The sequence below is a fragment of the Columba livia genome, chromosome 8 (assembly GCF_036013475.1).
Source record: "Columba livia isolate bColLiv1 breed racing homer chromosome 8, bColLiv1.pat.W.v2, whole genome shotgun sequence".
Lineage (NCBI taxonomy): Eukaryota > Metazoa > Chordata > Aves > Columbiformes > Columbidae > Columba > Columba livia.
In genome coordinates this window covers 5,659,241-5,687,200 of record NC_088609.1, presented here as the reverse complement: position 1 = coordinate 5,687,200, position 27,960 = coordinate 5,659,241, and the positions used below count along the sequence as shown (strand labels likewise).

Here is a 27,960-nt window from a genome sequence, read left to right as displayed (position 1 = left end):
ATCAGAATATGGTCCAAGATGTCACAGCTGCAGATGGGGAGTGCAGGACACCCCCAGCCCAGTGACAGCTGTACATCCCCTTCACCAGATGCAGTAGTATAAAACTCAGCCTAAATCTACAGATACCTATACCTAATACCTTAGTTTGGGGTTTTGCCCAGGCTCCACAGGACACTGTGTGACCTAAACATAAAGGGCACAGACTCGCTTGCCGAGTATTTTAGCCCCGAAATGGTGAGAGGCTCCACGTCAAGCTACAGCCTGTACAGCCAGCACCATCCCACCACCTCAACTTGCTGCTTACAGTCCAGCTGCGGCATCCAACAGATTTTACCGGCCGGGATTTGCTCAACTGCAATGTTGGCCAAAAAAATAAAGAATAAAAGGTGATTTAGGCAACAAATGCTTTAGTAGTAATTATAGCTGAAGAACAAAAAAGCTGAAGCTAGGCAAACTGAAATACAAAAAATAATGAAAAGAACTTACCAATTGAGAAGGGATTAGGCTCTGATGCAAGTTAATGAGACGTGCGTTTTCCTCCGCTGGGAAAATCCAGTCTGCAACTGTAAGATGGGTGTAAGAACTGCCCAGGCTGTTACCACAGTAATCCGTCCTGACATTAACAACTTGCTTCATTCAGGAATAAAATTTATCCCAGGCTCAGGCAGGCTGGACCCACAGAACACCACAGAGTACCCAGATTTGCGGTGGTTCCCTGTAGAGAAATTTTATCTTCTTTATTTAGGGTTTTCTTCTGCCCAGGACTCCCATCCTTTTCCATGTGCTCAGCCGAAAGCAGAAAGGATTTACCCTCATGTCACAAAGAAACACCCCCCGGGCTTTCCAGGAAAACAGTTCAGCCCCAATAGCACCAGCACCAACAACATAATCTTATTTTTTTAAAGCCAAAAAACCAGAGGCATAAAATTCATTGTAGCCATGGCAATGGAGCAGCGGACACGGGGAGAAACCACAGTCACTGCAGCCCACCACAATTTTCCAAATTACTTTTCCCCTTTTATCCTGCCCTGATCCAGCTCATCTGATTAATTAAGCACGAGGCAAATTGTACAACTGAGATGCATTCCCGCCCGCCGGAAAAAGCAATACTCAAATGAATGCTGAGGTATAAGGGGTTACAAATATTCAGACTTTATTATAAATAAGAAATACTGTTTTATACATAAAAACTGCAAGTGTTGCATTTTTGTTCACCGCCCCAGACAGCAAGACCACAGATTAAGGCAAAAAGCTGGAGTGAAGGCACGTCCTGAGGGGGCCACAGTCAGGAATAAGGTGATGACGGGACTGTCACGCGTCGCCCGTGACACCCAGCGCTCCACCAGCAGCTCTCACATCATCACATTACGTAAAGAAATAACTGGACTTATACAATGAATAATGGCTGTAATGCAGTAGTGATTAAGAGATCGCTTATAAAGATTTTTATTTAAAAATAAAATTCTGTTAAAAACAGCTTAAGAAATAAAAAAAAAAAAAAAGAGAAGAAAGCAGGAAACCTTAAGGCCTGAGGTCAGCCAGGGCATGCGCACATCTTCGTGTCTGCTCTTCTCACAGCCTTGGCAGAGGTGACGCGGTTACAACCAGCCATCTGACCAGAGCAGCCGGCCCAGACACCCCCCTTGGCATCCCAAGCACGGGGAAACTCTCCTCCATGTACCAGGGAGGTTTTTAGGCAGAGGGAAATCCCAGAATCTCTAAGAGAAGGGGTGCAAGAGTGATGCGGGGTCTGCTGGCAGCACCCCCAGGCCTGAGGGCGCACCCAGCCTCCTGCCTCGCACGGGGACACCGAGTCGTCCCCAAAGCCTCAACGTCGGGTTTGGTGTCCTGACAGCACTCCGGCTCTTCAAATCCCAACTGCAAAGCCATAGCCCCTGCGCCCCTCCTGGCACAACATCCCAGGGACAAGGGACACGACCTGGCTTTGAAGGGGGGCTGGAGAGCACCCGCCCAACGGGCAGAGAGGTTATTGCTGATGCTGGGGATGTAGAGAGGGGAGAAAAGTGAGGAGAAATGCTGAGCTCTAAGGGAATAACATGGAGAGAAGCGATATATGGTGCACGCACCCCGATGGCTACAGGGGAGAGCACATAGAGGAGGCCAGGCTGCGCCGCTCTGGAAATATGGCTGAGTATATTTACACACACATACGCACACACAAGAGACTTCCTCACACTATAATCATGATAAAAAAAGAAAAAAAAAAAAAAAGAAAAAAAAGAAAAAAAATCACATTCACACACAAAAAATATAAATTTGAAATAATTAATAGCACCAGTGTGTGTCAGATAATAATTTCTTCCCCGCTACGCAAACGTACAAAGTTGCATAGTGTTTAAGGATAGATATATACTGGATCTTGAGGGAGGGGAGGAGGGTGCCAGGCTGGAGGCAAGGAGGAAGCCGCGGAGGATGCTCTTGTCTCAGAGAGGGGCCGGAGGGGAGGCGAGGGGCTCCCCAGTGCTCCCAGCCAGCACCAGTAAGCAGCCGGGAGGCACTACTGGGGAGGGGACCTGCCGGGGAGGCGGCACGAGTGGTGTGAAACACAGAACTGCCACCCCAGCCCGGCCTGAGGTCCCTCTGCTGCCATGGCTTTAGGGTAGGCAAAAAGAAACAAGGGCAGGGGTAAACTCCAGCTCTTTCTGCTGGGTTAAAAACAGGCAAAAGATAAGAACAATGCCAGGAGATAGAAAAATGTCCCTGTCCTCCTCCGGGAAGGAGATGGGTAGAAAGAGCTTTTCACTTCCACCTGCTCGTCCTCTTCCTCCTCACCCGAAGGTTGTCAGAGCTCTCGGGATGGCAGCTCTCCTCTTCAGCAAGACATTTCCTCTTTGAACAAGCTAATCTGTCAATCAGACATTTGTAGCCTAAAATAAAAAAAAAAAAAACAAAAAAAACCTCTGGCAATTCAATAGCAACAGCTACAGATGGGAACGCAGCTCACTGATTCCACACTTTCCAGCCTGGACTACCCAGCTGCTTACAGACCAGACCCAAAACTCCTCCAGACCAGGAGTGGGGCTGGCAAGACCTGCCACTCCAGCAGTAAAGCCCCACTGCTCCACCGGCATCCCATCTTCCCACAGAGCTCCTCTCAGAGGTTGTGGTTTTTTTCTCAGAGCGATGCATCATCACAGAAAGCATTTCAGAAAGAGGCTTCGGCTGTTTTTGTCAAAGGCTACCAATGCTGTCGATTGGCCACTAGTTAACGATTAAAAATATATATATATAAATTCACAGAGTTATAAGCTGGGAAGAAGGACGTGAATGAGTGCAGCTATACTGGCCGTTACAGTAACACTTTGGTAGCCATCCCCTTCCTTCATAGGGACAGAAAGCTCCAGGACCGAGGATTTTATAGTCAAGGGGAGAAAAGAGGAGGGAAAGTTGGGTTAGTTTTGCCTTGCTGTATGCAGCTGACATGCTTATTTCCGAACCACAGTATAAAGAGTCCAGAGCATCTCTCATCCTTGCGCTAATCAAAGGGAAACTGTGTCTGAGAAAGGGGCAAAGGCGGAGTGCTCGGGAAGACAATTTATATAAAAAAACCCCTTTGATGCCCAAAGACGGATATTTAATTTGCTTCTCTTAAAAAAACAACTTTCAACTTATCCTGATTTGAAAAGAAAACAGTGGAGTCGGGGATCTGCAGAAGGTCACTGTGTGTTAAGGCACTCCATCGCCAAACCAGCGCTCGCCAGGGGAGCACCCCCTACCCCCAGCGCACCCTTAGGGTTTCTCAATGGACGGGGTGTTAAAACAGCCAGATGGCAAGGTCTTCTTGATGTCCTCCAGGTTGCTAATGTCCCTCAGGATCTCTTCGATGTCCCTGTTGTAGGCCTGTATGGCATCATCTTGCTTTCTGGCTTCTCTCTCAAGGAAAGAGACTTTCTGGTCCAGGTCGCTATCTTTCATCTGGTCTTTGGCGCTGTTCAGGGTACCCTCAATCTCATTCAGTTTGTTCAAGTCCACGGTCTCCAGTTGCCCTGAAAAGCCAGAAGCAAACAGCGAAAACCATTTAAAGGCCTTCGACACGCTGGTTTTGGGCGGTTACACAGCTGAGCCCACACCCAGACCTCCATCGGGATACCTCCGCATTACAAACAGTGTTTAAAACAGGAGCGACCAAATGGGTCACACCTTCACTGTCCCCGCAACACTCCTCATCTTGCAGAAAAATGGTGCCAACCATTGCAAAACCGAAAACCCTCGCTGGAAACACACAGACCGCATTTCTAGAAGCGAGTGGACCCATGTGAAGCGGGCAGTGGGGAAACACCCAAAAGGCATAAGGCACATTAATGACAGCCTTACCTAATTGATCCAGCAGTTCGTTAATGACAGCGAGCAAGCTGTTCACGGAGTTCTTTGCTTTTCTTGCGTTGTCTTCTGCCTCCTGGGCAGCCTGCGAGGCCTGCAGAGTTTAAAATATGAGGGTACAAAAAGAGCTGTAGGGATTACAAAGCCGCTGCCTCTCCTTTGCAAAGGTCTGCCCAAGCATTTAGCCACACTTGTGCCTGGCTCCTCTCTCCAGGATAACAGCCCTGCACTGAGATTTTTATCATAGCGCCTGCAAAGAACAACCACCTTCAAATAATCAGTTTTCTGATTATTCCAGGATGGGCAGCACTGACAACTGAGCAGGATTTTGCAGGGAAGGTCAGAACAGAGTCAATAGGGCTACAGTTTGGTTTCAGTTACAATAAAAGAGAAGCATTGCACTAAGAACACTCTCAAATTCCAGCAGGGAACCTATGCTAATGCCACCAGAAGAGCTCCTTTGCTCGCCTCCAGTTTTCAATCCCACTTAAAACATGGAAGAGATTGAATGCTGTTTGGACCCAGCGCTGTCTTTGCAACAGGACAGCAGGAGAACAGCTGGCATGGGCAGGACAGCAGGGACAAGGCAGCTTCTTGCCACCGCTGCCACCTGCCAGCATCACTTACCATTCCCGCCATCATCATGTCCTGCTCAGCGTCATCCTGCTTCTGCTTCAGCTCTTTTTCGGCATCCTGTAGTTTCTTCATCATATCGTCCACTTCTCTGGCCAGTCCCGTCACGTCAGCGAATGTCTTATCAGCTTCGGCTTTGGTGTCAGCAGCACCCTACAGCCAGCAAGGGGAACGGGATGGAAAAAGGTGGTGAAGGTATGGGCAGCGATTTCCTATCAGGCCATGATTTGCATTTCCTGGTGGGGAACACAGCAGAAAACACAAAAGGCTCCCCAGGAAATACTGAAACAGAGGAGTTTACGTGGTTACACACCAATATTTCAGGGGGAGTGTTGGCTTCAGAACCGCAAAGGACTCACCTTCTGAACAGAACCGGCAATATTCTCGGCGTGATCAGCTTTAGCCTTGGCTTCGCGGGCATCGGCAGCAGCATTGCCAAGCGCCAGTTCTGCCTGGCGCGTCTTATTGATGGCTTCGCCAATGGTCTGGGTGATGGCAGGGATCTTCTTCAGCGCCTCCTCCGCTGCGGTCTTGTTATCATTCACCCGCTTATCGAAGTCTAAGAAAGAGCAAAACAGATTGTTATCCCTTGCTCCAGAAGAGCCTTAGGATGCTTCTTTGACCAAGCTGCCCAGGCTTTGCCACCTTCACATCAAAGGGACAAAGAGCAAACGGGTTTGGGAGGGTGTGTGGTTGCAGCTCTCCCTATTCCACATCTTCTGATGCTAAATGACTTCAACAAAAAGGAGATTCTAGTCACTGAAAACATTTCATTTTTTTTTTCTTTACCTTACTGCCACTTGGCTTGTCACACAGGAATTATGTGTGACATATATGACTCACAGCAAGTGCTTCCCTTTTACCTTTCAGGTTGCTGAGAATGGTGTTGGCCTCCTGGAGTGTCCCGTTGCCCTTCCGAGCAGCCTCTTCAGCCAGGGCTTTCGCTGCATCCGCTCGAGCCAAGAGCTGGTCTGCAGTCTAAGGAGACACAACACATCAACACATTCTCACCTCTTGAACAACAACCATCTAGGTGTATGAAACAGCATCACTCCGCCCAAACCGCCAACACCAGACAGAACAGCGTTCAACCCCAAGTGGCAATGCTTCCTCTGAAACAAGGTGAATTTAGGTACTTCTGGAATACTGTTCTGAACACAAAGATGACACCGCACCTGGCCAACATCCCCTGTTCTCTCGTAGAGCATCAATGCCATTGCTTTTACTAGCTTTTTGTGTCATCTTTCTGGGACTGTTCTTCAGGATTCTTGCAAGTAACAAGCAGCACCACAATAAGAGTGAATAAGACCAAATCTTTCACATCTGGCCAATCACTTGTTTTCCTTTTGGTTTTTTTAGGAACAAAAGTCTGCACAGAACAGAACTGACCTGCTGCTCCGTCTTCCCTTTCTCCAAGAGGTTCTTTACTTCTAGCTCCTTTCCTTTCATGTCTTCCCTCAAGTCCTCATAATCTTTCAGCTTCCTGGCAATCAGCTGATCCAACTCTTCTGCTTCCTTCTTGATCTTGTTTGCTTCATTCTGCAGGTGAAAATTGGTAGAAATTGGAGATTCGTGAACGTTAGAGAATTTCCGAACAGGTGTGAAAACACAGAGTTTCTAACCACCAAAGAGGTCGAAGATACGATGGGCTCCTATCTTTTACAACTAGAGTTGTAACTTTGCCTTTAAACCTCTGAATACCACGAGGTTCAGTGCAATGAAGGACAGAGGTTGCAAACAGTTTCAGGTGCAAGAAAATCTACTGCACTACAGCGAGCACAGGAGAGGGAGCAGTTCTGCAGACTTCAGAGGGAGCTGAAATTTCTGCACTTCTCTGTTCTCTGAGATGTTTGGCAAACATTTCACAGAGTTTTTTCACCCCTCAGGCACTGGGGGAGGTGGGGTTCACACACGTAAACCTGCACAAAGCTAAAATGCACAAATCCGGATGATGACTAGATGCACAAAACTTCACAGACCATTCTCATGCAGAGAAACCTTATCAGAGCAAACACAAGGTATGTCAACCACCTAACAAACTTATATAATGCTTGTCCTCATTGATCTTTAGAAAACACTTCCCACACGCACCTCTAGCCCTGCAGAATCCAGGGTGGGCAGACTGGTGAGGTTAGCGTAGATCTGCAGGGCTTTGTTTCCAGCTTCCTCTGCCTCGGCAAGCACCTTGTTGGCCTGTTTCTCCAGGTCTCGAGAAATGTTCCTTGCTTGATGATACCTAAAAAACCCCAGGGATCCAGTTACACTACGATTTTTTTCTGTAGAACTGAACTTACTAAGAGAGTAGACAGGCTAAGAAACTGAAAGACAACTCCCATAAAACCCAAAACACACGACGCCACAGAAGGCATTGTAGCTTCAAGCATCGCTCTAAAGCCAGGAAATAAAACCGATTTCCTGTTACTGACTCACTTCTGGTTGAGCTCATCAATGTCCTGTGCAGTTTGGTTTTCTCCAGCCAGGGTCTTCAGCAGCAGCTGATACGCTTCTGTGGAAGTATCGTTTGCTGCCTTGGCTACGCGAACTATCTCATCGGCTTCTTTTTTGTGTCTGGACAAGATGACAGAAGAAAAACAATGATGTTAGAATTATCGGTCAGTGGTTTCTAGCCTCAATTCCTGATTTTATTCTCTCTTCCAGGTTTTATTCTGTCTTTCTTTTCCCTCACCCAGATTTGCAAATGGAAGATGCTAAAACATTTGCGACAGAGGATGCTGTTTGAGACCAACTCCAGTAGTGCCCAGGGACCAGCTGGAAGGCACCGCTACGGTTACACACATCCTGCATTTGCATGTCTGGTGTTTGCCCTCAGCGATACACAGGCGTGCACCCACAGCACCAGCCTCTTACTCAGCAAAGAGTACCAAGAGTACTCGGCGTTTCGTACCAAGCAAATTAAACTTTGCTTCCCCGCTGTTGGGAAGAGCAGGGCCCTGAAGTGGGCTGTGAGGAGCGTGTCTTGCCGCAGCCTACCTTTCAGCCAGCTTACGCGCCTCTTCTGCCAATAGAGTCATGTTGTTCGGGTCCCCGCTTGACTCCGGAGGTGTAATGGACTGGAAAAAGAGAAAGAAAAAAGTAATCTTAAGGCTCTTCTTTCATCTTTTATTCACCTTCGCTTTAAATATTTATTGTCATGATCTAAAGACTTAGAGATGCTTCTAACCTACTCCTGACTTCTCTGTATTTTTTTCTTAAGCCCATGCAGTTTCCACCACCGGTTATCCCTCAAAAACAAAGGCACTGATATTTAATTAGGGGTTTTTACAGTTGATTTCTTTCAGCGGGGGCTATGATTCAATCTATGACAGACATCGGTGATCTTCCTTTACTTATTTTCCATGATCTTCGGTAGGGGAGAAGATACTTCCATAGCAAGTTTGCTGTGAGAGCAATAGAACAAGCAAAGAAACACACCCAGAGGGCAGAGAAAGGCAAGGCCCTCTCCTCTCCTTGCTGCATGGGACCTGAGCAGCACACTCACCACATTCTCAGCTGCCAGCTTTGCCTTCTCAAGCAGATTGGAAGCCAAGCTGATCAGGTCCTCCGTGTCCTCCACCCTCACCCGGGCTTGCTCCGCCAGGTTCTCCGTCTCCCGCACCGTGCCCTGGATGTTCCTCAGCCTGTTGAGCTGACTCACGAGGGTGCTGTTGATATCTTTGAGACGATCCATGAGGCCCTGATCTACATCTGAAATGCACGACACAAAAGAAAGGAAGTTGAATTAATTATGGCAGGAGGAAAAGTCAGAGCAGCAGCTTCCCGCTGCAGGCAACACGTTGGTGGGTTAATCCTCTATTGAAAAGGGACCGGCAAAGCCATTTCATAAATCGGTCAGCTCGAGATCAAAGTCATCATCAGAATGTGCATCAAATACGAGACATGAAAAGTCATTAACTACTAATAAGACAGTCCTGCTGGGTGTTGGAACCAGCTCCGATGGGGAATTTTGTGTTCAGAATCATGTTTCACCTCTATCATTGACTCAAAAAGAAGACAGAGCCGTTTCTCAAGAGGCATGAAATATCTGCTTTGCACATTCTCTTTAGTTTAGCTCCTAGAAGGCAAGCAGAGACGGACTAATAGGCCGCGTGTTATCCTCCCAGCTTTGGGCAATGGTGGTGACTCCCAAGCCGGACGGCAAGGACATAAGTTGGCAGAAGAGAGGACCCAGCATTGGTTCTCTAGTCATGAGGCCCCCAGCTTCCCCAAACTCTTAATCACCAGGTCACTCCCCACAACGCTGTCTTAATAATGGAGCTTTCAGGTACAGACATGTGCCTCATGACCAGAAGGAACGACTTTTGAAAAGGTGAGAGCATTATTAAGGAGTGAAATAAAAGCAAAAGCTCACAGGCTTTCAAAATTTAGACTCTTCCTAAATAGACTGCCTCAAACTTGCAGCACATCCTATGTATTGAATGTGAATGTTTGACATGTTTCAAAAAGATACTACAAACTACTTATGAAGTAGAAAACCACAAACAAGTGCTACGGGTGTGCACATATTCTTGCAAGGGTAGTTTCTGCATTTATCTTGCAAGATGTGGAAAGAGAGATGAAAATTAACACTGAAATATCCAATCTACTCCCTCATCTTGCTCCAATCCCACCCTCCTGTGCAGGACTACTACCTAGGCACAGATACCAAGCAGGCAGCATATAGCTATGCCAGCTAAAACTGAGAAAAGCTTCCTACCAGCAGGAATCTTCCCAAGCAAAAGCATTAGACATGCATCAGCTTTTTCCAGCATCACAGAAAGGAGGCATATTTCCAAAGCGGTTTCAAATCCCAGGGGAAAAATCTTTAACTGCAAAGTCAAGGGTCTTCTTCAAAACACATGCCAGCTTATACACCAAAAAGACCCTCAGGACAAACCACTGTCACGCTGCTTAATATCCTGCTCACAGACATCCTATGGTAGAGGTGACAGTACAAGAATCTAACTTTGAAGCGGAACAGGAAAAATAGCTCCAGGCCACCACAACAGTGCTTTCCAGAATGTTATACACTTCATGGTGAGATAATTAAGCTTGCCAGCAGGATTTTGAAGCCTTCATTCTGATTGTTGAAGTTCTTTATCCCAAGACATCTGAGCAAATTTATAAGAATAATAAATAAGTATATTGGAAAGTCTTCTATTTGTTTAAAAAGTAAGTAAAAACCTCCTTTGCATCTGGAGAAGAGGGTAACGCTTGCATCGGTACAGTGCTGGAGGCAGATCTTTACTTCACATGGAGAACAGAGAGCACTGGGAGAAGAGCAGGGATAAAAGTGCAAACACCGTTGTTGGGACAGCGCTGAGACTGTGCGCAGTGTTATCTGAAACAGCTGTCTGTCCTGATGCTCAGCACGGGATTGAAATAAAACACTCTCCATCCTAACGGAAATGGAACATCAAGCAAAGATCACACTGCACATCGGTCCATGGCTGATGAGGTCAACTTACCTTTGCTGTTTTGCGCTTCCCGGAGCAGCTCCGTAACATCTCTTTCCGCTTGCTTCAGCCTCTCTTCAAAAGCTTCATCAGTTACAGTTTCTTCTCCCGTACCAAGATTTGCTATAAGATTTTCCAGCTCCTGCAACCTCTCCCGTTGCTCCGCCACCTACGCGAGAGGGACAGAGCACAGCTGTGACGCCGGGCGAAGCACCTTCAGCCTCTCAGTTTTCACCCATGGGTGGAAAAGCTGCTGCACGAGCTGGCACGTGCCGCCGCCTCCGGCAGAACCAACAGCGGCGTTTGCGGCCTTACCTTATCTTTCACTAATCTGTAACAGGCTGGACACTCTTGGCAGCCCGGCCAGGAGCGGTTGTAGAAATAGTTCTCCTCACACTGGTCGCAGCGGCTGCCCACGAAGCCTTCCTTGCACTCACAGCGGCCGTTCTCCTGGCACTGCAGGGAGCGCGAGCCCTCGGGATCACAGTCGCAGGCTGCGGGGGAGTTAAACCTCAGTCAGACCGAAGGAGAGGCAGAAATACCCCAAAACCCACAGGGTGAGAGCATATCCTAAATACCTTAAATACTCCGCAAGGGCAACGGGGCACAAATGCAGGGCTGGAGTCCCGGTCCCCATTGGGGTGGATCTGTGCACAGTGGGGCACTGTCCAGCTGGACACAACACTCTTGCGTGTGTTCACAGTGTTATTATTGCCTCTCCCACAAAGCACTATAATTTTCTACCCTATTTCATTGTAACCAACTGCAGTTAATTTTTCCTGCTCTTTACAGGCAGGGATATTGAGGATGAATGTTCGTATCATCCTGTTTTTCAATCATGTTTACAGGATCCGTTGCACTTCAAGACAGAATCTATATTCAGGCTGTTTGCACAGCAGCTGTGCAGAAATTCCACGGCAGGAAACAGGACTGTTGCAGGACAAGAGTTGGAGCAAATAAGTTTGGAGGTGACACAAAGCTGGGTGGGAGTGTTGATCTGCCTGAAGGTACAAGACTCTACAGAGGGATCCAGACCAGCTGGATGAGGTTCTTAGGGACATGGGTCAGTGGTGGATTTGACAGTGTTAGGTTAGCAGTTGGACTCGATGATCTTAGAGGTCTTTTCCAAACAAAATGATTCTATGATTTACACAAAACAGAAGTAGGTAGCTAGTAATCTCTTAATTAATAAAAATAAAAATTATTAATTAAATTACATTAAAATTAATTTTAAAAATTGTGATAAGCTACTGTACAAGAGATAATCCACTGTACAAGGATCAAGTTTCACCATGCAGGATGTGGACGTAAAAGTGTCAACGTCTGCCGTGATGAAGAGCGAGGTGAGAAAGACCCTCGCCAAGGCAAGGCTGGGGGTGCAATGTCCCTCCCATCCACCTCGCACCAGCCTCTCTGACTTACGTTTGCAGCCCTCGGAGCTGAAGCCGAAGTGGTTGACCTCGCATCTATCGCAACGCTGGCCGGCGACACCAGGCTGGCACTCGCACTGCCCGGTTTGGATGTCGCACTGGCCGTTGGTGGAGCCCAGTGCGTGGCAGTTGCACCTGGTGGGGGGACAGACGAACATCAGGTGGGGACACAGAGGTGGGGCACGGGGAAAGGGCCTCTCCAAAGGAGCCCTAGCGAGCGCAGCTCAATGCCTTCATTTGCCAAAAGTCACTTTTCCAGCCTTATAGATGCAGGAGGCAACGCGCCAAGACTTTGACCCGTGCAAGGTCACTTGGTGCCTGCACGAAAAAAAAGGACAGCACGAGTCCCTGCTACCAAGTCACGTGGCACTTTTCTATTTAAAACCCCAATTTAAAGCTATTTATAAATCTATTTATAAGTCAGGCTTTTTGCGCAGCCTTCATAGCTGCTCTTTGACCACTGCTCTTCCCCACCCATAGCAGCACCGAGGTACACTAGTCACTTGTGACAAAAGTCACCTTCCCGCACAAAGTAAGCACAGACCACCCAAAAGCAAGCTCTTTGCCCCAAGCCAAGATGACGGTCACCTCTCGCAGCCGTGTCCACTCTGGAGGTTGAAGAAGCCGGGCTCGCAGGCACTGCAGTCCCTCCCGGTGACGTGAGACAGGCACTCACACTGCCCCGTCACTTGATTGCAACTCGTCTGCTGATTCACAGTGCCGTAGGGATTGCAGCGGCAAGCTGCAAAAATAAAAAAGGGTGGGGAAACACGCGGAAAGTTAGAAGTTGCTTGTGGCGTTGGTACTCTGCTAGCCAGTCCCTAAACGGACCTGGATTCAAAACACGCAGCTTCACACAATGCTTTTGCTTCGATGGCAGTAAGCACCCACAAACACAGGCACTTTAGCAAGGTGCAGCCACCAAATCAGCACAAAGCCACGTGTCACTGCTGATGGGCACAAATGCCAGCCTGACAGTGTGTCTTAAAACACATCGGGAAACGGCAGTTCTTGGGGACAAAGCTGTTTTTAAATATGATAGGAACCGGCTCTCACCTCGGCACTTGTCGGCAGGGTCGGGGGCCAGGGGGTTCCCGAAGAAGCCATCTTTGCAGCGGTCACAGTAGAAGCCGGCAGTGTTGTAGATGCACTTGAGGCACTCGCCCGTCTGGCGATCGCAGTTTCCCACAGCGTTGGGATCGATGTTGTCGTTGCACTGGCAGAGGCGGCAAGGCCTCACAGCACCGTTTTCACCCAGTGGGTCCCCAAAATAGGCATCGTCACACAGCTCACACCTCTTGCCTGGGACGGGACAAACATGCGTGCTGCAGCAGAAAGCCCCTCTTTGCCATCCCACCCCAACGCCCTTTACAGCCCTTTCTGAGAAACAAACTCTCCAGTTTCCGCCCTCTTCATCCTCTGCTGGGGCCAGAAAGGTGCACAAAACCACACACGAAACCCTCCCCACCTCTAATTTAAGCTGCTTTTTCCCTGAACTTTGCCTTCTGAATTATTTCAGCTCCTTCTTTCCCTCCCAGCCCTTTAAGCTAAAGCTATTTGTTGTAATTTGTTGTTAATTTAGGAGTCCAAGCAGATAAAGTTCTACGGGACATCACTGCTCCAGGAAGCCCCACTGCCAGTGAGATCCGCCAAACCTCCGCAGGCAGCCACCAAAGCATCCAGTTCCCGACACTCGATGGGGATTCGAGCTCCCCATCCAGCTACGAGCTCCATTTCTGAGGCAGTTCTTGCACACACAAACCCTCTTTACCCTCGCCTTTCCCCTCACGTCCCAAGAAGGTGGCAGGACACAGGAGGAACTCTGGTGCGATCACACAGCTACATGTAAAGATAAACTCATACAGACGGCTGCAGGGAGCCTGGAACCTCGGACTTCGCTTTGGTTTAGAAAGCAGTGGCACCCATGGGAACCGCCATGAGATGCCTCTGTGCTTGGCCAGGGGCTTTTTTAAGCATTTCAAACATTTACAGATATTCTGGACTTTGGACTCTGCTACGCCAAGCATAAAATCAGTAGGAAAACGCGAAGACTGCCAATCATCCCAAGGCTTCCTTGCTGTTTGCAGGCAGAACAAAAGGTTCTGCTTAATGACTCAGGTACGTACTTGGACTTCATGGTCTATCACTAAGAAAAAAAGATGTGTCCTCGTTCACATATTTCTCTTCAAAAACGCTGGGCATAAATTTGGTCTTCTATTTTTTGGGCAGTGTTGGTGAGTCACTGCAGCCCTCCTGCTTTTCCTAGGGAGGGCACTGGCCCTCCCTGGCAAGCTTCCTGCAGCGTCTCTGCCTGGCAAACAGCATTTTCTAATTTTATTTCACTCTGACCCACCTTCCTGGCTCTTTTAAATCTGTGCTATTTTCTGCCCAATGCTGTGCAACTAACAGAGCTCTGTGAGAAGTCAGCACAGCTCACCTGTGTAGCATAGAAACGTTCCGACTCCACACGGATTAAGCCTTTGTTTCCCTTTTGTTCTCGAGAGATGGGCACAAAGAACATGGGGAGCCCTGAGCCCCGCACAGGACAGAAAACAGGGCTGAGGATTCATAGAATCATCGAGTCCAACCATAACCTAACTCTAGCACTAACCCATGTCCCTAAGAACCTCATCTAAATGCCTTTTAAACCCCTCCAGGGATGGTGACTCCACCACTGCCCTGGGCAGCCTGTTCCAATGCCTGACAACCCTTTCTGGGAAGAATTATTTCCTACTATCCAATCTAAACCTCCCTTGGTGCAACTTAAGGCCATTTGCTATTGTTCTATCACTTGTTATCTGGGAGAAGAGACCAACCCACTCCATGCTCCAAGCTCCTTTCAGGCAGTTCAGAGATCAGAAGGTCTCCCCTCAGCTCCTGTTCTCCAGCTGAACCCCCCAGGTCCCTCAGCCGCTCCCATCACACTTGTGCTCCAGCCCCTCACCAGCTCCGTTCCCTTCTCTCAACTCGCTCCAGCACCTCAAGGGCTTTCTTGGTGTGAGGGGCCTAGGATTGCCCCCAGGATTGGCAGTTTGGCTGCAAACCCAGCTGAACCCCCCAGGTCCCTCAACTGCTCCTCATCAAACTTGTGCTCCAGACCCTTCCCCAGCTTCGTCACCTCCTTGGCACTCTCTCCAATACTTCAATGTCCTTCTTATGATGAGGGCACCAAAACTGAACACAGTATTCGATATGCGGCCTCACCAGTGCCAAAGGGAGAAGCATTTGAACCAGAAGACAGAGCAGTTTTCTGTGCTTCTCACAGCCCCAGAACTGGTGGGAGACATTTCCACAGGCATGTGGGGTGTAGAAAAAAATTTAAAAAAAAAAGACTTTGTGGAGGAACCCACCTGTAGTGCCAGCCTGGCAGCTGGTGCACACAACCTCCTTGGTGCGGGGCACGACGGCACAGCTCGAGCCGCCGGGGCACGGACAGGGCTGGCAGTCTGACGCTGTGCCCGCTGTCGCGTCTCCGTAATACCCATCGCTGCACTTCTCACAGTGAGACCCCGCCGTGTTATCCCTGCAATTGCACACGCCTGGAAGAGAGGAGCACGTGGTTTTTGCTTCATCGTCCAATGCAGGAAGAGAACAATGCCTTCTTGCTGCTCCCTGTTCTGTCAGCCACTCTTACCCGTCTCGGGCTCGCAGGTCTCGCTGTGCCCGTTGCAAGCGCAGGGCACGCAGGGGCTGTAGGGCCCCAGGCTTGGTGTCTCTCGCCGGAATCCAGAGGAGCAGCGCTCGCAGAACTGCCCCTCGTATCCCGCTGGGCAGGAGCAGCTCTCCACCCAGGCCACGGGCACACCGGGCCCGGGGCGAGCACTCGTGATGGTAACGTCATCCAGGTGGCCAGCACCTAGAAAGCACCAAGAGGAGAAACGCTTTTTAAACACAAAGGCTCTCAGTGCTTCACCAAACACACATCTGAACAGTGCAAGAGATGGACAGGCGGGTGCTTGCAGCTGGTAAGGTGAATCAAGGAGCAAAATCCTCCAGGAAGACACGTGAGAAAAGATGCAATATAGCTCATGTAGAATGACAGCACAGAGGAGGATGCTGAGAACAGCATGTGAGCAAGTACAGTCAGTTAAAATAAGTTAAACTTTGCATGCATGTGGTTTCCATTTCCAAATAAAATACCAAAACCAATTCCCGTCTTTTTAGGGAGGACAGACCATCTCTCCAGCGACTTTAATACCCTGTCTCTAACACAGCATTCGCAAACCGTGCCTTGGGCAAATTCTTCAGGTATTCCTCCCAAGCCGTTCCTTCATCTGGCATCTGAGCGCTGCCCCTCTGTTCCCTGCCCCTTCCCCGGAGCAGAACAGAGCCCAGACACAACACAGCCGGTTTTTAACTCACGGCAGAGTGTTTGTACCACTTCAGCAGCTCTGGAGCACCGAGTAGAGTCCCAGCTCCCACATCTTAGCAGCAGCTACAGCACGCAGGGGACAGCTCGCTCCGCACCTTTCCTCCCCTCCATTTCACAACCCTGCGTTCTTCTTTCTGAGTCACCTCTACAGAAAACACTTCCACCTTCTTCCCACCTTCCCCAAATGCAAGTTCATCCCTTTGCATCTTTCCGCAAAATTTCCTCTTCACATCACAATACCCAAGGACCCAGATAGTTTTGCTCCTAATTCGTAACCAATTTTAATGAACCCTCATTAAGAAGAGGGTTCAGCACAGGCAGCACTTTCAAGACCTTGTCCTTCCCATCTGTCGTGCCAAGGTAAGAGGAGGAGATGGGATGTAGCTATTCCCAGTGTAGCAGAAACTGAGACCAAATGTTATAAACTCCCTACATCTATCCCACCATGTCCTTCAGGACTCTGTGCTACATATTTCTCCCAATCTGGAAGTCAATGGGTGTGCAACACAACAAAACTCCCATGTTTAGAAGCAAAGAATCAGAAGGTGATGGGTGCTGAGCTCCCAAACTCTCAAAGGCGGCACCTTTTCTTCCCCAACTCCTCTCCAGGAGAAGCTGTTATACTGGAACATCAGGTGAAAAGCAAACAGTGTGGGTTTGCCAAATAACCTGTCATAGCTATTTATGACTCGGTCCAACAATAAAGCAACCCAAGCCCTTAGACGAATGGCTCTGCCCAGCAACTTACTTCTCTCGCTGTACGTCCCGCGGATCTTGATGGAAGTCAAGTTGTGGAGAAGCTTCTGGAAGTCAAATGCCGTAAGAGCAGGCCTCCATGGGTAATCTGTGGCCTCGTGAAGCCTACGGAGAAGAGCCACACACCATCGGCAAAGCTTCCCGATGCTAACAGCTGCGCCCTTTCAGCGCACCCTTTCCAGCAGTGGTATGCTATTGCAACATACTTCACATACACTTACGCAATGCTGCTAGACAGCGAGCTCCAAATTAACCTGATAAGACCGTTCTTCCAAGCTAAAATTAATGCTGTTTGTTTTCTCAAGGGCTAAGAGGGCAGAGGCACCGCAAGCTGGGTCCCAGCTGCCCCCACCGTGCCTGGAGAGTCAGCAACGTGCCTTGTGGCCAAGAAGGCAAATGCGTGTGGCCAGGAGGTCGAGAGAGGTTCTCTGCCCCCTCTACTCTGCCCTGGTGAGGCCGCATCTGGAGTTGTGTCCAGTTCTGGGCTCCCCAGTTTAAGAAGGACAAGGAATTACTGGAGGGAGAGTCCAGTGGAGGGTTATGAAGATGATGAAGGGTCTGGAGCATCTTTCTTATGAGGAAAGAGCTGGGGCTGTTCAGCCTGGAGAAGGCTGAGATGGGATCTTATCAATGCTGATAAATATCTCAAGGGTGGGTGTCAAGAGGATGGACCAGACTCCTTTCAGTGGTGCCCAACGACAGGATGAGGGGCAACAAGCACAGACTGCAACACAGGAGGTTCCATCTAAATAAGAGGAGAAACTTCTTTCCTGTGAGGTGCCAGAGCCTGGAACAGGCTGCCCAGAGAGGTTGTGGAGCCTCCTCCTCTGCAGACATTCAAACCCGCCTGGATGCGACCCTGTGTGATCTGCTCTGGTGACCATGTGTTAGCAGCTGTGTTGGACTAGAAGATCTCCAGAGGTCCCTTGCAATTCCAGCCACTCTGTGATTCTCACCTGAAGGTGTAGGTCAGCACGTTCTCGCTGGGGTAGGGGTTGCCCTGGGCAATGAGCGGCACAGACACCCTCAGCCCAGCCCCTTCCAACACCAGGTCCTCTGCAGAGAGGCGCGTGTCCCGTCTGTCCACACGGAAGGAGAAGGTCAGGTTCTGTCCATAACTCAAAACCTGGTTGCCCAAGAACTTGCCTGAAAGAGGAAGAAACCCTTAGAGTTCAGGGACAGAACAGAAAGGGCACCCGCAGCACAGAAAACCTCAATTCTCAAATGACCTACGTGGTGCAACAAAATACATGGGGAAATAGGTGTCCGAGATAACAGAGATATCCTGGGTCTCTGCACTCCACTGGAGCGAGACTTCAGAGCCATCGCGCTGCTCAGCACGCCACTCGTCCTCTCCTGGAAAACAAACAAACAAAAAAATCAAACATGCAAGAATTAACACCCTTTGAAGACGCAGCTTTGCACACACTTCCCGCTCCTATATAACTAATTTATAGTCTGTACACCAGCACTAACAGACTTTAGAAAGTAGATGTGCAGAAGAACATTGATAGCAATCATCATCTTTCCAATTTAAGCCCCTAGCTCAAGTGCTGACTTGAACCCTACAACAGCTACTTGTTCAAAATCTTGTTTTCCAAAGGACTTAAGCAGGGATGGGAAAACCTGCAGTCCCCTGCAACCTGATGCAAGTTTCAAACTTCATACTCACTGTTCTCCAGAGGAACTTTTTAATTAAAAAGACATTCTTTTCAGACTACACAGCATGAAAACATGCATATCCAGGAAACAGACAGTATAAAAAAAAAAAGATGTCTCCTGAGCTTACAGACTCATCGGAAATACAACTGTGTTTTACTAAGAGCCATGTAAACCCCAAATATAAAGCAATTATAACCCTCTTGATCAGGAACTCCTGATTTGGTTCTAAACTTGAGAAAATGCCCTTGCCAGCACCTCTCTCAAGCTATAAAAGATTTACGTTTACAATTCCTGCTTGAACCTGTATGGTGCATGTTAATTCATTCCTCCCTGGCTGAACAAACGAGCTGCAGACTGGGAAGCTCCCCATAACTTCAGCAGTAACGCAACACTTCCAAAAGAGGGATCCTGGACCTGCCTGCCCAAGGTTTGTGGTCTTGCATAGACAGGAAGGAGCATTTTTTTTTAATCGCTTCTGACTTGAGTCTACAGCCTGATTTGAGATATAAAAGAAGGCTCGACTTTACCAAACTGGAAGTTGGAGGTGATGCTGTAGATACTGTAACCAACAGCACTAGTGCAGACTGAAGAGTGTCCAAAACAGAAGCAGGGGGTACAGCCTCTTGGATTGGACGAATCCAGATGAAAGAATCCAGGTTTGCATCTGAAGAAGCGAAGGAAAGAGAATTAATTTCCTCAATGCTTACCTCAGGCCATCGCTCAAATGCTTCTCATTATTGAAACGAAGCCACAGGAAGAGAACCTCACCTCTCGCAGTGGAAGCCTTCGACATTGTCCTTGCATGCACACCGTCCCGTCTCGACATTGCACTCACCGGTGCTGCCGGCCAGATCGCAGGAACACGGCCTGAAGGAGCCAGGAAAGAGGACAACTCATTCAGAGACAGGCAGAGAAAACTTTAAAAAGGCACCTGTTTTTTCTTTTAGAGAGCAGCAGTCCCCCTTACCTGCACCCAGCTTCGGAGAGGGAGTGGAAGCCTGGCTGGCAGCGGTCACACTTCTCGCCCATCACGCCAGGTTTGCAGCTGCACTGGCCGTAGCTGTCACACTGGGTGCTGAGGGAGCCTGCAGGGACAGAGGGAATAGGCACCTCAAAACCAGCCCGGTCTGCCAGCCCGCAGCTCTACAAAATCAGCAAGAAAAGAAAGCAGGGAGCACAGCTTCAAGCTTACCTAGAGACTGCCTCTAGTTCACAGGGATGTTTCCCCTGGCACCTCTAGAGAGATGAATCCTTACCTAGTCTCCCAAACTATATTCAGCTTTAATTATTCCTACCAACCACCCTTTTTATAAATAAATATAATTTTAACTTCCAGTTGTTGTCCTTATTCCTGTTTCAACTTCAGTGTTACCTTTGCATGTAACATCTTTAATTCCATGCCTGTTTTACCCTGAAATGCACCATTTCTGAGATTTTATTCCCTGAACCCCGTGTGTTCCTTCTAATCACCATCTCCCCCTTTGCCGGGGGATAACCTGACCTCTCCCTTTCACGCTCCAATTTCCTCTCTTGATTCCCAAGTTGGATTTAAAGACCAAACCACCTCCTCGGAGCGAGGCTGCGTGTGTCACTATCAACCCTTTTCAGCAAAACTCTCATTTTCTGGCAGGACATGTTCCTCAGTACTGCTCTGTTCAAGCAGACTTGCACAAAAAGCAGCAGCAGGTTTCTTTAATCCAAGGCAGACAAAATGCTCTCTCCCAAGCACCAGCATAGCTAGCAGCCTAGGAGTTGTCAGCACTGTGAGAGTTAATTACCAGGAAAAAATTATTTTAATATACAGAAATAGTTGCTTCTTTCCACTTCAATCCACACCAGAAGATTATAGCAAAGTGAAGAGTTATACGATGATTTGGCTGGACAGGACAGAAGAGCTCACAGAACCTTTACCATATACAGCCAAAGTTCAAATCCTCTTTGCAGTCCCACTTATGGTTATTTAGGAAAACAACAGTATTTGGAAAAAAATCAGCAACCTTAAACCAAACCAGGGGCATCCAATACACTCTGGGTGCTGGTATGCCATAGGATACAAGCTGATGGCTGAGTTATAAAGCCCTTTGAAAACTATCCTTAAAGACCCCTCTTAAAATAAGGTCTGACACGAGGACCTGGGAAAGCAGACGGAGAGAGAAAGAGGCCTTTCTTGGTCAAAAATTTCACAACTGTTCAACTCTCCGACCAAATTAGAGAGGAGACATAGCCTGGCAGACCTCTCCCTGGCTGCTTTTAGGGCATGCTGCAAGCAATTACTTATTCCAGCTACTCTATTTTGGAACCTCACATCATATCTTATTATCTGTTACCCTTTTGTCTCCTTGCCCCTTATTTGCTGTGGGTTGGTGTAATTATGGGATCACTCCATACAGGTCAAGTGGTTCCCTTCAGGACAAGAGATTTGTTCTCTTGCCAGGATATTTTTCTTCATTTATTTTTTTTACAGGAGTTTAACTCCATATTTTGAGTAAACTTCGTTTTTCTTTCCACCCCCACCCCCTTTTATGCTTAAGGTTTCACTGGTTTGTATTTATAGTGCTTGGACACTCAGTAGGAGAAACTGATGTGGCTAAAGTTCACTACAATTCCTCAGTGTGGCCAACTTCCAGAAATATCCGCTCACATCATCTTGTTTATTAAGAATTTAAATGAGTTCTTCAGTGCTGGGAGTGTCCAGGGTAACACATGCAGCGGGACAAAAACATAAAAAATGAAAATATCTATTTCAGAACATAGTTGAAGGAGTAAACGCCACATGGGTGAACGATCTGCCCCCGTCACTGTAATCCCAATTCGATCCAAGGATAATTTAAGCTAAAACACAACCTAATAAGCGTTTAGTACGGAGGAAAAGAAAAAAGGAAAGAAAAACAAAAAACCCTCTTTTTACCCTGTAGTTTGCAACCAGCTGCACAACTGAGAGAAGAGCTGGCTTTTGCGCAGGGAAGTTTGCAAGCAGAACCGTTTGCTGGCACTACTTACCGACAGGGTTGCAGCTGCAGGGCAGACACTCCTCCTCGCTGCCCAGGCGATAGAAGCTGTCCCTGCAGCGCTCGCAGTGCGCGCCGGCCGTGTTCCCCGAGCAGCCCGAGCAGTGGCCCCCGTGGCCCGTGGAGCGGTACAGCTCGGGGTCGAAGTAGCACTCCTGTGACCTCCCGTTGCAGTCGCAAGCTGCAGGGACAAGGGTTCTGTTGGTGAATGATGTGTCCAGACAGGCGCCCCCACCACAAAACCCACCACGCAAAGCATAGCCAGGTCCTGCGCTTGGGTTGCAACAACCCCGTGAATGCTCCGGGCTTGGGGAAGAGCAGCTGGAAATGAAATGAACCTGGGGGTGCTGGTGACAGTGGCTGGACATGAGCCAGCGTGTGCCCAGGTGGCCAAGGGGCCACCAGTATCCTGCCTGGTACCAGCACTGGTGTGGCCAGCAGGCCCAGGGCAGTGACCGTCCCTGTGCTGGGCACTGGGGAGATCAAACTGCCAATCCTGGGGTCAGTTTTGTGTCCCTCACGCCAAGAAAGCCCTTGAGGTGCTGGAGCGAGTTGAGAGAAGGGAACGGAGCTGGTGAGGGGCTGGAGCACAAGTGTGATGGGAGCGGCTGAGGGACCTGGAGGGTTCAGCCTGGAGAACAGGAGCTGAGGGGAGACCTTCTGATCTCTGAGAGCTCTGAAAGCTCCTGAAAGGAGCTTGGAGCCAGGGCGGGTCGGGCTCTGCTCCCCAGGAACAAGCGCCAGGACCAGAGGAAATGGCCTCAAGTTGCGCCAGGGGAGGTGGAGGTTGGATCTTGGGAATAATTTCTTCCCCAAAGGGCTGTCGGGCGTTGGAACAGGCTGCCCAGGGCAGTGGTGGAGCCACCATTCCTGGAGGGGTTGAACAGATGGAGATGAGGTTCTCAGGGACATGGGGCAGTGCCAGGAGTGGGTTATGGTTGGACTCAATGACCTTGAGGCATCTTTTCCAACCAAAACAGGGGAAGCAAGGCTGTAACGATGGAACAGTCTCCTCCAGACCACTCTCACCTACATCCAGAAGAAAACCAGCATTTTCTACCCCACTCACTTCCACACTGGGCTGCCGCTTGCAGCCAAAATGCCACCCTCCTACACAGCAACACCGATCACAGTCATGCAAACAAGCACGAGAAGATAATGGCAAGGGCTGACTCCCTGCTGCAAGGAGAGTTTCTCCCCTGGATATGGACAGATTACAAATCTGTCCAGGGAGCAGGAGATCCAGGTTTCACCATTGACCAGACCGCTAGGATTGATCAACACACACAGAGGTCAGACATGAAGAACACTTTTCTGTCTAAAAAGCTTCCCTATAAAGTAAACTACCAGGAGCTGTGGTCTGCAACGCAAAACCAATCAAAATAAACTGGCGTTCGGTCACAGAGATCCGCGTTTGCAGCCCAGAACTCTTGCAACAGTGTCCAAATTGGACGAGATAGCCCACAAGTAACTGTTAAAACTAATAACCCAAATACAACAGGAAGTCAGCAGATGCTAAATGAGGAGTGTTGTAAAAGGCAATTATGCTCCAGCATACTAAATACATTTTTTTTTTCCCCAATGGGTCCTATAAAGCACAAGCCCATACATTTTGGCAGCACACCTCTTTCCTAAAGGTGACTCCCATCCTTCTCCAGAATGGAGATGCCCCTTTCTAGGGATCTACCAGAAAGCTCTTATAGGATGGGACTGGAATGACCATCAGTCCCACAAAATCTCTGCTTGAAAAACACCAGAACTGTGCTTAACCCTGGCTGCCTGCAAGTGAGACAACTTCAAACCGTGCAGAGACAGCTTCTGGATGCCAATAAAGCTGTTCCTGTCAAGTGTGGCTGTACATACGCAAGCACTCATTGGCACTCTCTGCCGTCGCTCTCCTCCACGGACGGTCGTTGAAGAAAGGGAGACACTTTTCACAGTCGACCCCAAAGGTGTTGTGTTTGCAGTTGCAGACCAGCTTCCCAAGGTCGTTCTTCACACACTCACTGGCGTGGCCGTTACATTTACATCTGGTTAACAAGAGACAAGGAACAGGTATTGAAACTCCAAGGATCTAGGTCACTCGCAGAGCAATCCCAAAAGCAAAACCCAGGATGTGAAAATATGAGATGAGACAAATTCGAAGGCACATGATCGCAATGGAAGTGAGACCACAAATGCTGTTGTTCAGCCTGGAGAAGAGGAGGATCCAGAGAGAATTTCTGAGGTCTTTCAGTACATAAAGGGGGTTTACCAGAAAGATAGACAGAGACTTTTTACCAGTGCCTGTAGTGACAGGACAACAAGTAATGATTTTAAACTGAAAGAGGGCAGGTTTAGATTGGACATGAAGAAGAAATTGTTGCCCCTGAGGGTGGTGAAAGCCTGGCCCAGGTTGCCCAGAGAGGCGGTAGATGAACCATCCCTGGAGACATCCCAGGCCAGGCTGGATGGGGGTCTGAGCAACCTGAGCTGGTGAAGATGTCCCTGGGTGGCACTGGGGAGCTGGGAAGTGCCCTTCAACCCAAACCATTCCCCAAAATAAACAGGCATAGCAAGCTCAAGGTAGGCATTTAGAAACATGAGAACATTAACCAACTCCTTCACAATCTGTCACTAAAACAGAATATGCTGAGTAGGAGAAGCAAAGATTTTGTTGGCTTTAGGTCAGTATATTCTCTGCAGCTTCTCTCACCTCAGGAAAAGGCACAGCCATGTGCTTGTATCAGTAAAATTTAAATAGCACAAAGGTGACTAATACAGAAGCCCAGGGACCTACACAGACCAGTGGTGCAGCCACTGCAAATCCCCATGTTGTCAAATCCTGGTCTCAGGACTGCTCCCCGCAGCCCAACACACTGTACCAACAGCCCAACGCGCTGCACTGGCCTCAGCTCCGTTTATCAAAACGTTTTATCACCAGCAAAATATTCAAGTATCCTACAATATGCTCTGGCAAAAAGAACGTACAACGAGGGTACTGTCCGATGCATCAGATCTTCAGAGAAGATCACTCCCAAAATACATGTGAAGCAGAGACGTTGAAATTTTCTACTTACTGTTATTCTAAGCCACAGATGTAGGCAGAAAACAATTAATAACACATTAAAAACCACACAAGAGCACAGTAGAAAATAGTTGTGTGCTTTTTTTTTCCTTTTGTTTTACATTTTTGTCAGTCTTTTCACCCTCTGCCATCCCACATCACTTGACATTTGAACTAATCAAGGAAAAAAGTACACTTTATCTCTGTCTGCCTGAAATTGTAGCCACAAGAGATTATACACAGTATTTGCAAGCTTCATAAGATTAATTCTGCTGCATTTTTGGTGTAGGACAGTCAATAAAGACCAGAGCCTAATGGTACCATGTGAGTATAATCACAATTTTTAAAGCACTCTAGTAATCCTGACCAACAGCTTTAAATAAGTACAGAGGTTTATTGTCTACTCACCTACCACCCACAGCAAAATCAGAAATCGCATAGTAGTAAGACTTGAGAACTTTTGGGTCATTGAAAACTTCGTCTCCAAACGTGTTCAGACGATTGAGGGTCACTCTAATATCTGTGGCCGTCACCCATTCCTAGAGCAGAGAGAAATCCCATCAGATTAAACATCAAATGTCCCCCTCAAGAGCGTATCAGTGCCAGGTCATTAGCAGGTGTATTTACAAAGTCATTCATCAGTCAGCAAGTTCCTTCCTCATCAATATCTCCTCTGCACCGCAGAAGCACAAGAGACCTTACAACCCATCCTCTTGGTTCGGATGTGGTTTTGGACCCTGCTCCTCCCCAGGTACCTCTCAGTGCCTCTTTGTCTCTTGGCTGCTCTCAGCTGGGCAGCAAGAAGTGCAGTGCAGGCAATTACACACGCTTACTAATTGTACATATCTATCTGACTGCAGTTTTCCCACAAAGCTATACAGCATGAATGGGAAAAGCTTTACGGTACGCTCATCTGCGGATGTACATCAGACAAAAAGACACAGACGAATGGGGCTGGGGGAGGCTGAGGAAATAAAACAGACAGGCAGCTCCAACTTAGAACACAAGAGCTTTCCATAATATTTACACAGCATCTTCACCACAGTACCTTACCCTCCTCCTGCAACAGCCAGCACACGCAGCCTGTCCCCAAATTTCACACCACCTTCAGCCACTGACTGTTGTTAGCACACCTTGTTTTTATTACAGCTTTTGCAAATGCCCTTTTCCTTCAATCACCATAAAAAAAAAGGAGAAAACCATCCCTGTATGTACAACCGCGTTGCAGCTGCGTCACTGCTTAACCAGTACAATAAGAAGATTTACTGAATTACAAACATTGACATAAACACACGGAAATGCTGAGCACAAAATACACATTTAGGTTCTGAAAAGCAATGCCAGAGGTTTGTACATATTTATAGGAAACCAGTGGCCATGTCTCTATTCCTCAAAAAGAGAAGCTTATCAGAAAATTATATGCCCTATCATTAATTCAAAATCTCTCTGTTCACCTTGATGATTAGATCCTGTTCTCTGCAAGGGCCAGCTACACCAACAAGGTTCTTTTCCATTTCAGGGGAATAGAGAAGTCACCAAGCAGAATACACAAAGTGGCGAGTAAATTGGACAAACTGGTACTCCCAGTATGCTCTTGACCAGTGCCCAAGCAGCACTGCAAATGCTAACAAGAAAAGCCCCAACTGAACCCCCTCACCAAACTGCTTGTAAGAGAAAACAAATACTATGGACAAAATCAAGCTCGCCTGGCCCAACACACATGTAAGAGAACAGGTTAGTGTTCCCAATAACCCTTCATTTGTTTAGAAGAATCATGCATTTCTTAAATATTTGTGCTCAAAATATGCATGAAGATGCCTCAAATATTCATTTGACTTAGGTTTTACATTCCTCTGTCCTTATATCTGAAACAACAGCAAAATGCCCACAGCTGCTTTCTAAGCAGGCAGAGATTCGCATCCACCTTCTAAAGACTTCCATGACAAATCATCCTCAATGCCACCGCTTTTGCTTTTTAGTACCATAAAGAAAGTTCACGTCTTCCTTCAAAAGCACCTCTTTGGATTGTACGTCCCAACTCACCTGTGCGAGGGCCTTTCAGTACAAATAGGATCTCTAGTGCAGCCAGCTACCCTGCTGACTTAGTCCTGCTCACGTACCTGCAGCACAGGACTGTTATCAAAGTTATAGGCGCTGGGACGTCCCTCCAGCGTTGAGAAGGCCACGTTGCCCCCGGTGAGAGGGGAGATGTCACTGAACTCATCCGTGCAGAGCGCCTGCTGCTCGTCCTCCCCAGTCCGAATGAAGCCACGGTTGACCTTGCGGTAGGTGCTCTCGCAGGAGCCGCTGTAATACTGGTAAGGTACCCACGGGCCGTCTTCCCTGGTGCGTTTGTAGATTGCAAAGCTCTCCGGCCGGCTGGTGTGGAACTTCAGACGCACATATGTGATGTCAAAGGCCTTTCCTGCAGATATGAGAAGACAAACATGAGGAAAAACTACAATTTAAAATGGGAAGAATGGACAGAGCTGCACAGCAACTCTCTCTTTGGAAGAAACATCTCCAGTACTGTCCAGCAGCAACAGAAGTATCTCCTCCAGTCCTACGTACTGTATCTCCCAGCAAAAAGAAGGTGAAGGAATCAAAGGCAGAAGTCAAGGGCAGGCTGAGTAGATAAATAAACAGACCTACAGACATCTGAGCAACCAAACACTTATCTCACAAGCTGTAATTCTCTTCAGCAGACACCACCAGCAGTGCCCTTACCCCAAGAGATGATACACACAAACTGGTGTAATGTATCTAAGGCCAGGTCCAAGCTAACCACACCATTTGATAATACTTCTTCCAAATACACGTATGGGAGAAACCATATTAACTAGAGAGGTTAGAGTCACACCACAGAGCCTGTTTTGCACCTCTGCCTCTTCCCTAAATAGAAAACATCCCAAACTCCTTCTACTACTCGTGAAGCCTTTCCTCCACCAGTGAGGATACCCTCTTCTACTCATTCCCCAGGGCAAGACAAAGCAAAGCTTAAGTTTTGCAGACCATATGATCAAAGTCTCCAAGACCCCTGAGAAACTCCAGTTTGGGGAAAAGCACCCCAGCAGGCTTCAGTCCCCTTCCTCTGCCATCCCCATGGCATGTTCCCAGGAGGAGATTCACAGCTGCACGTCAGCTGTGCTTGCTGCACCTCGGCAAGCAGGCTGGGTACAATCAGGACACCCCAGCACACGTAGGGAACTTGCTAAAACAACATGAGGCTTGTCCGGAACAAAACCTCGGGCGTTTAGTC

General features: G+C 48.2%; 1 protein-coding gene across 1 annotated transcript in view; it reads right to left on the bottom strand.

The window, feature by feature from the left end:
• Window positions 1-1,129: 1,129 nt before the first annotated feature.
• LAMC1 (laminin subunit gamma 1) overlaps window positions 1,130-27,960 on the bottom strand; it is a 66,759-nt gene continuing 39,928 nt past the window's right edge. Inside the window, exons 2-28 of the mRNA XM_013372203.3 lie at window positions 26,822-27,126; window positions 25,110-25,240; window positions 23,519-23,685; window positions 21,648-21,836; window positions 19,615-19,732; window positions 19,416-19,514; window positions 19,175-19,311; window positions 18,219-18,341; window positions 17,942-18,131; window positions 16,978-17,090; window positions 15,492-15,713; window positions 15,208-15,396; window positions 12,914-13,159; window positions 12,446-12,599; window positions 11,850-11,992; window positions 10,743-10,921; window positions 10,440-10,596; window positions 8,474-8,679; window positions 7,966-8,045; window positions 7,405-7,542; window positions 7,066-7,210; window positions 6,364-6,513; window positions 5,838-5,952; window positions 5,334-5,533; window positions 4,969-5,127; window positions 4,336-4,435; window positions 1,130-4,007 (exon numbers count right to left, since the gene is read on the bottom strand). Of these exons, the coding sequence (XP_013227657.3) occupies window positions 3,751-4,007; window positions 4,336-4,435; window positions 4,969-5,127; window positions 5,334-5,533; window positions 5,838-5,952; window positions 6,364-6,513; window positions 7,066-7,210; window positions 7,405-7,542; window positions 7,966-8,045; window positions 8,474-8,679; window positions 10,440-10,596; window positions 10,743-10,921; window positions 11,850-11,992; window positions 12,446-12,599; window positions 12,914-13,159; window positions 15,208-15,396; window positions 15,492-15,713; window positions 16,978-17,090; window positions 17,942-18,131; window positions 18,219-18,341; window positions 19,175-19,311; window positions 19,416-19,514; window positions 19,615-19,732; window positions 21,648-21,836; window positions 23,519-23,685; window positions 25,110-25,240; window positions 26,822-27,126 (4,412 nt within the window). The 3' untranslated portion in view covers window positions 1,130-3,750. The remainder of the gene's footprint in view (window positions 4,008-4,335; window positions 4,436-4,968; window positions 5,128-5,333; window positions 5,534-5,837; window positions 5,953-6,363; window positions 6,514-7,065; window positions 7,211-7,404; window positions 7,543-7,965; window positions 8,046-8,473; window positions 8,680-10,439; window positions 10,597-10,742; window positions 10,922-11,849; window positions 11,993-12,445; window positions 12,600-12,913; window positions 13,160-15,207; window positions 15,397-15,491; window positions 15,714-16,977; window positions 17,091-17,941; window positions 18,132-18,218; window positions 18,342-19,174; window positions 19,312-19,415; window positions 19,515-19,614; window positions 19,733-21,647; window positions 21,837-23,518; window positions 23,686-25,109; window positions 25,241-26,821; window positions 27,127-27,960) is intronic.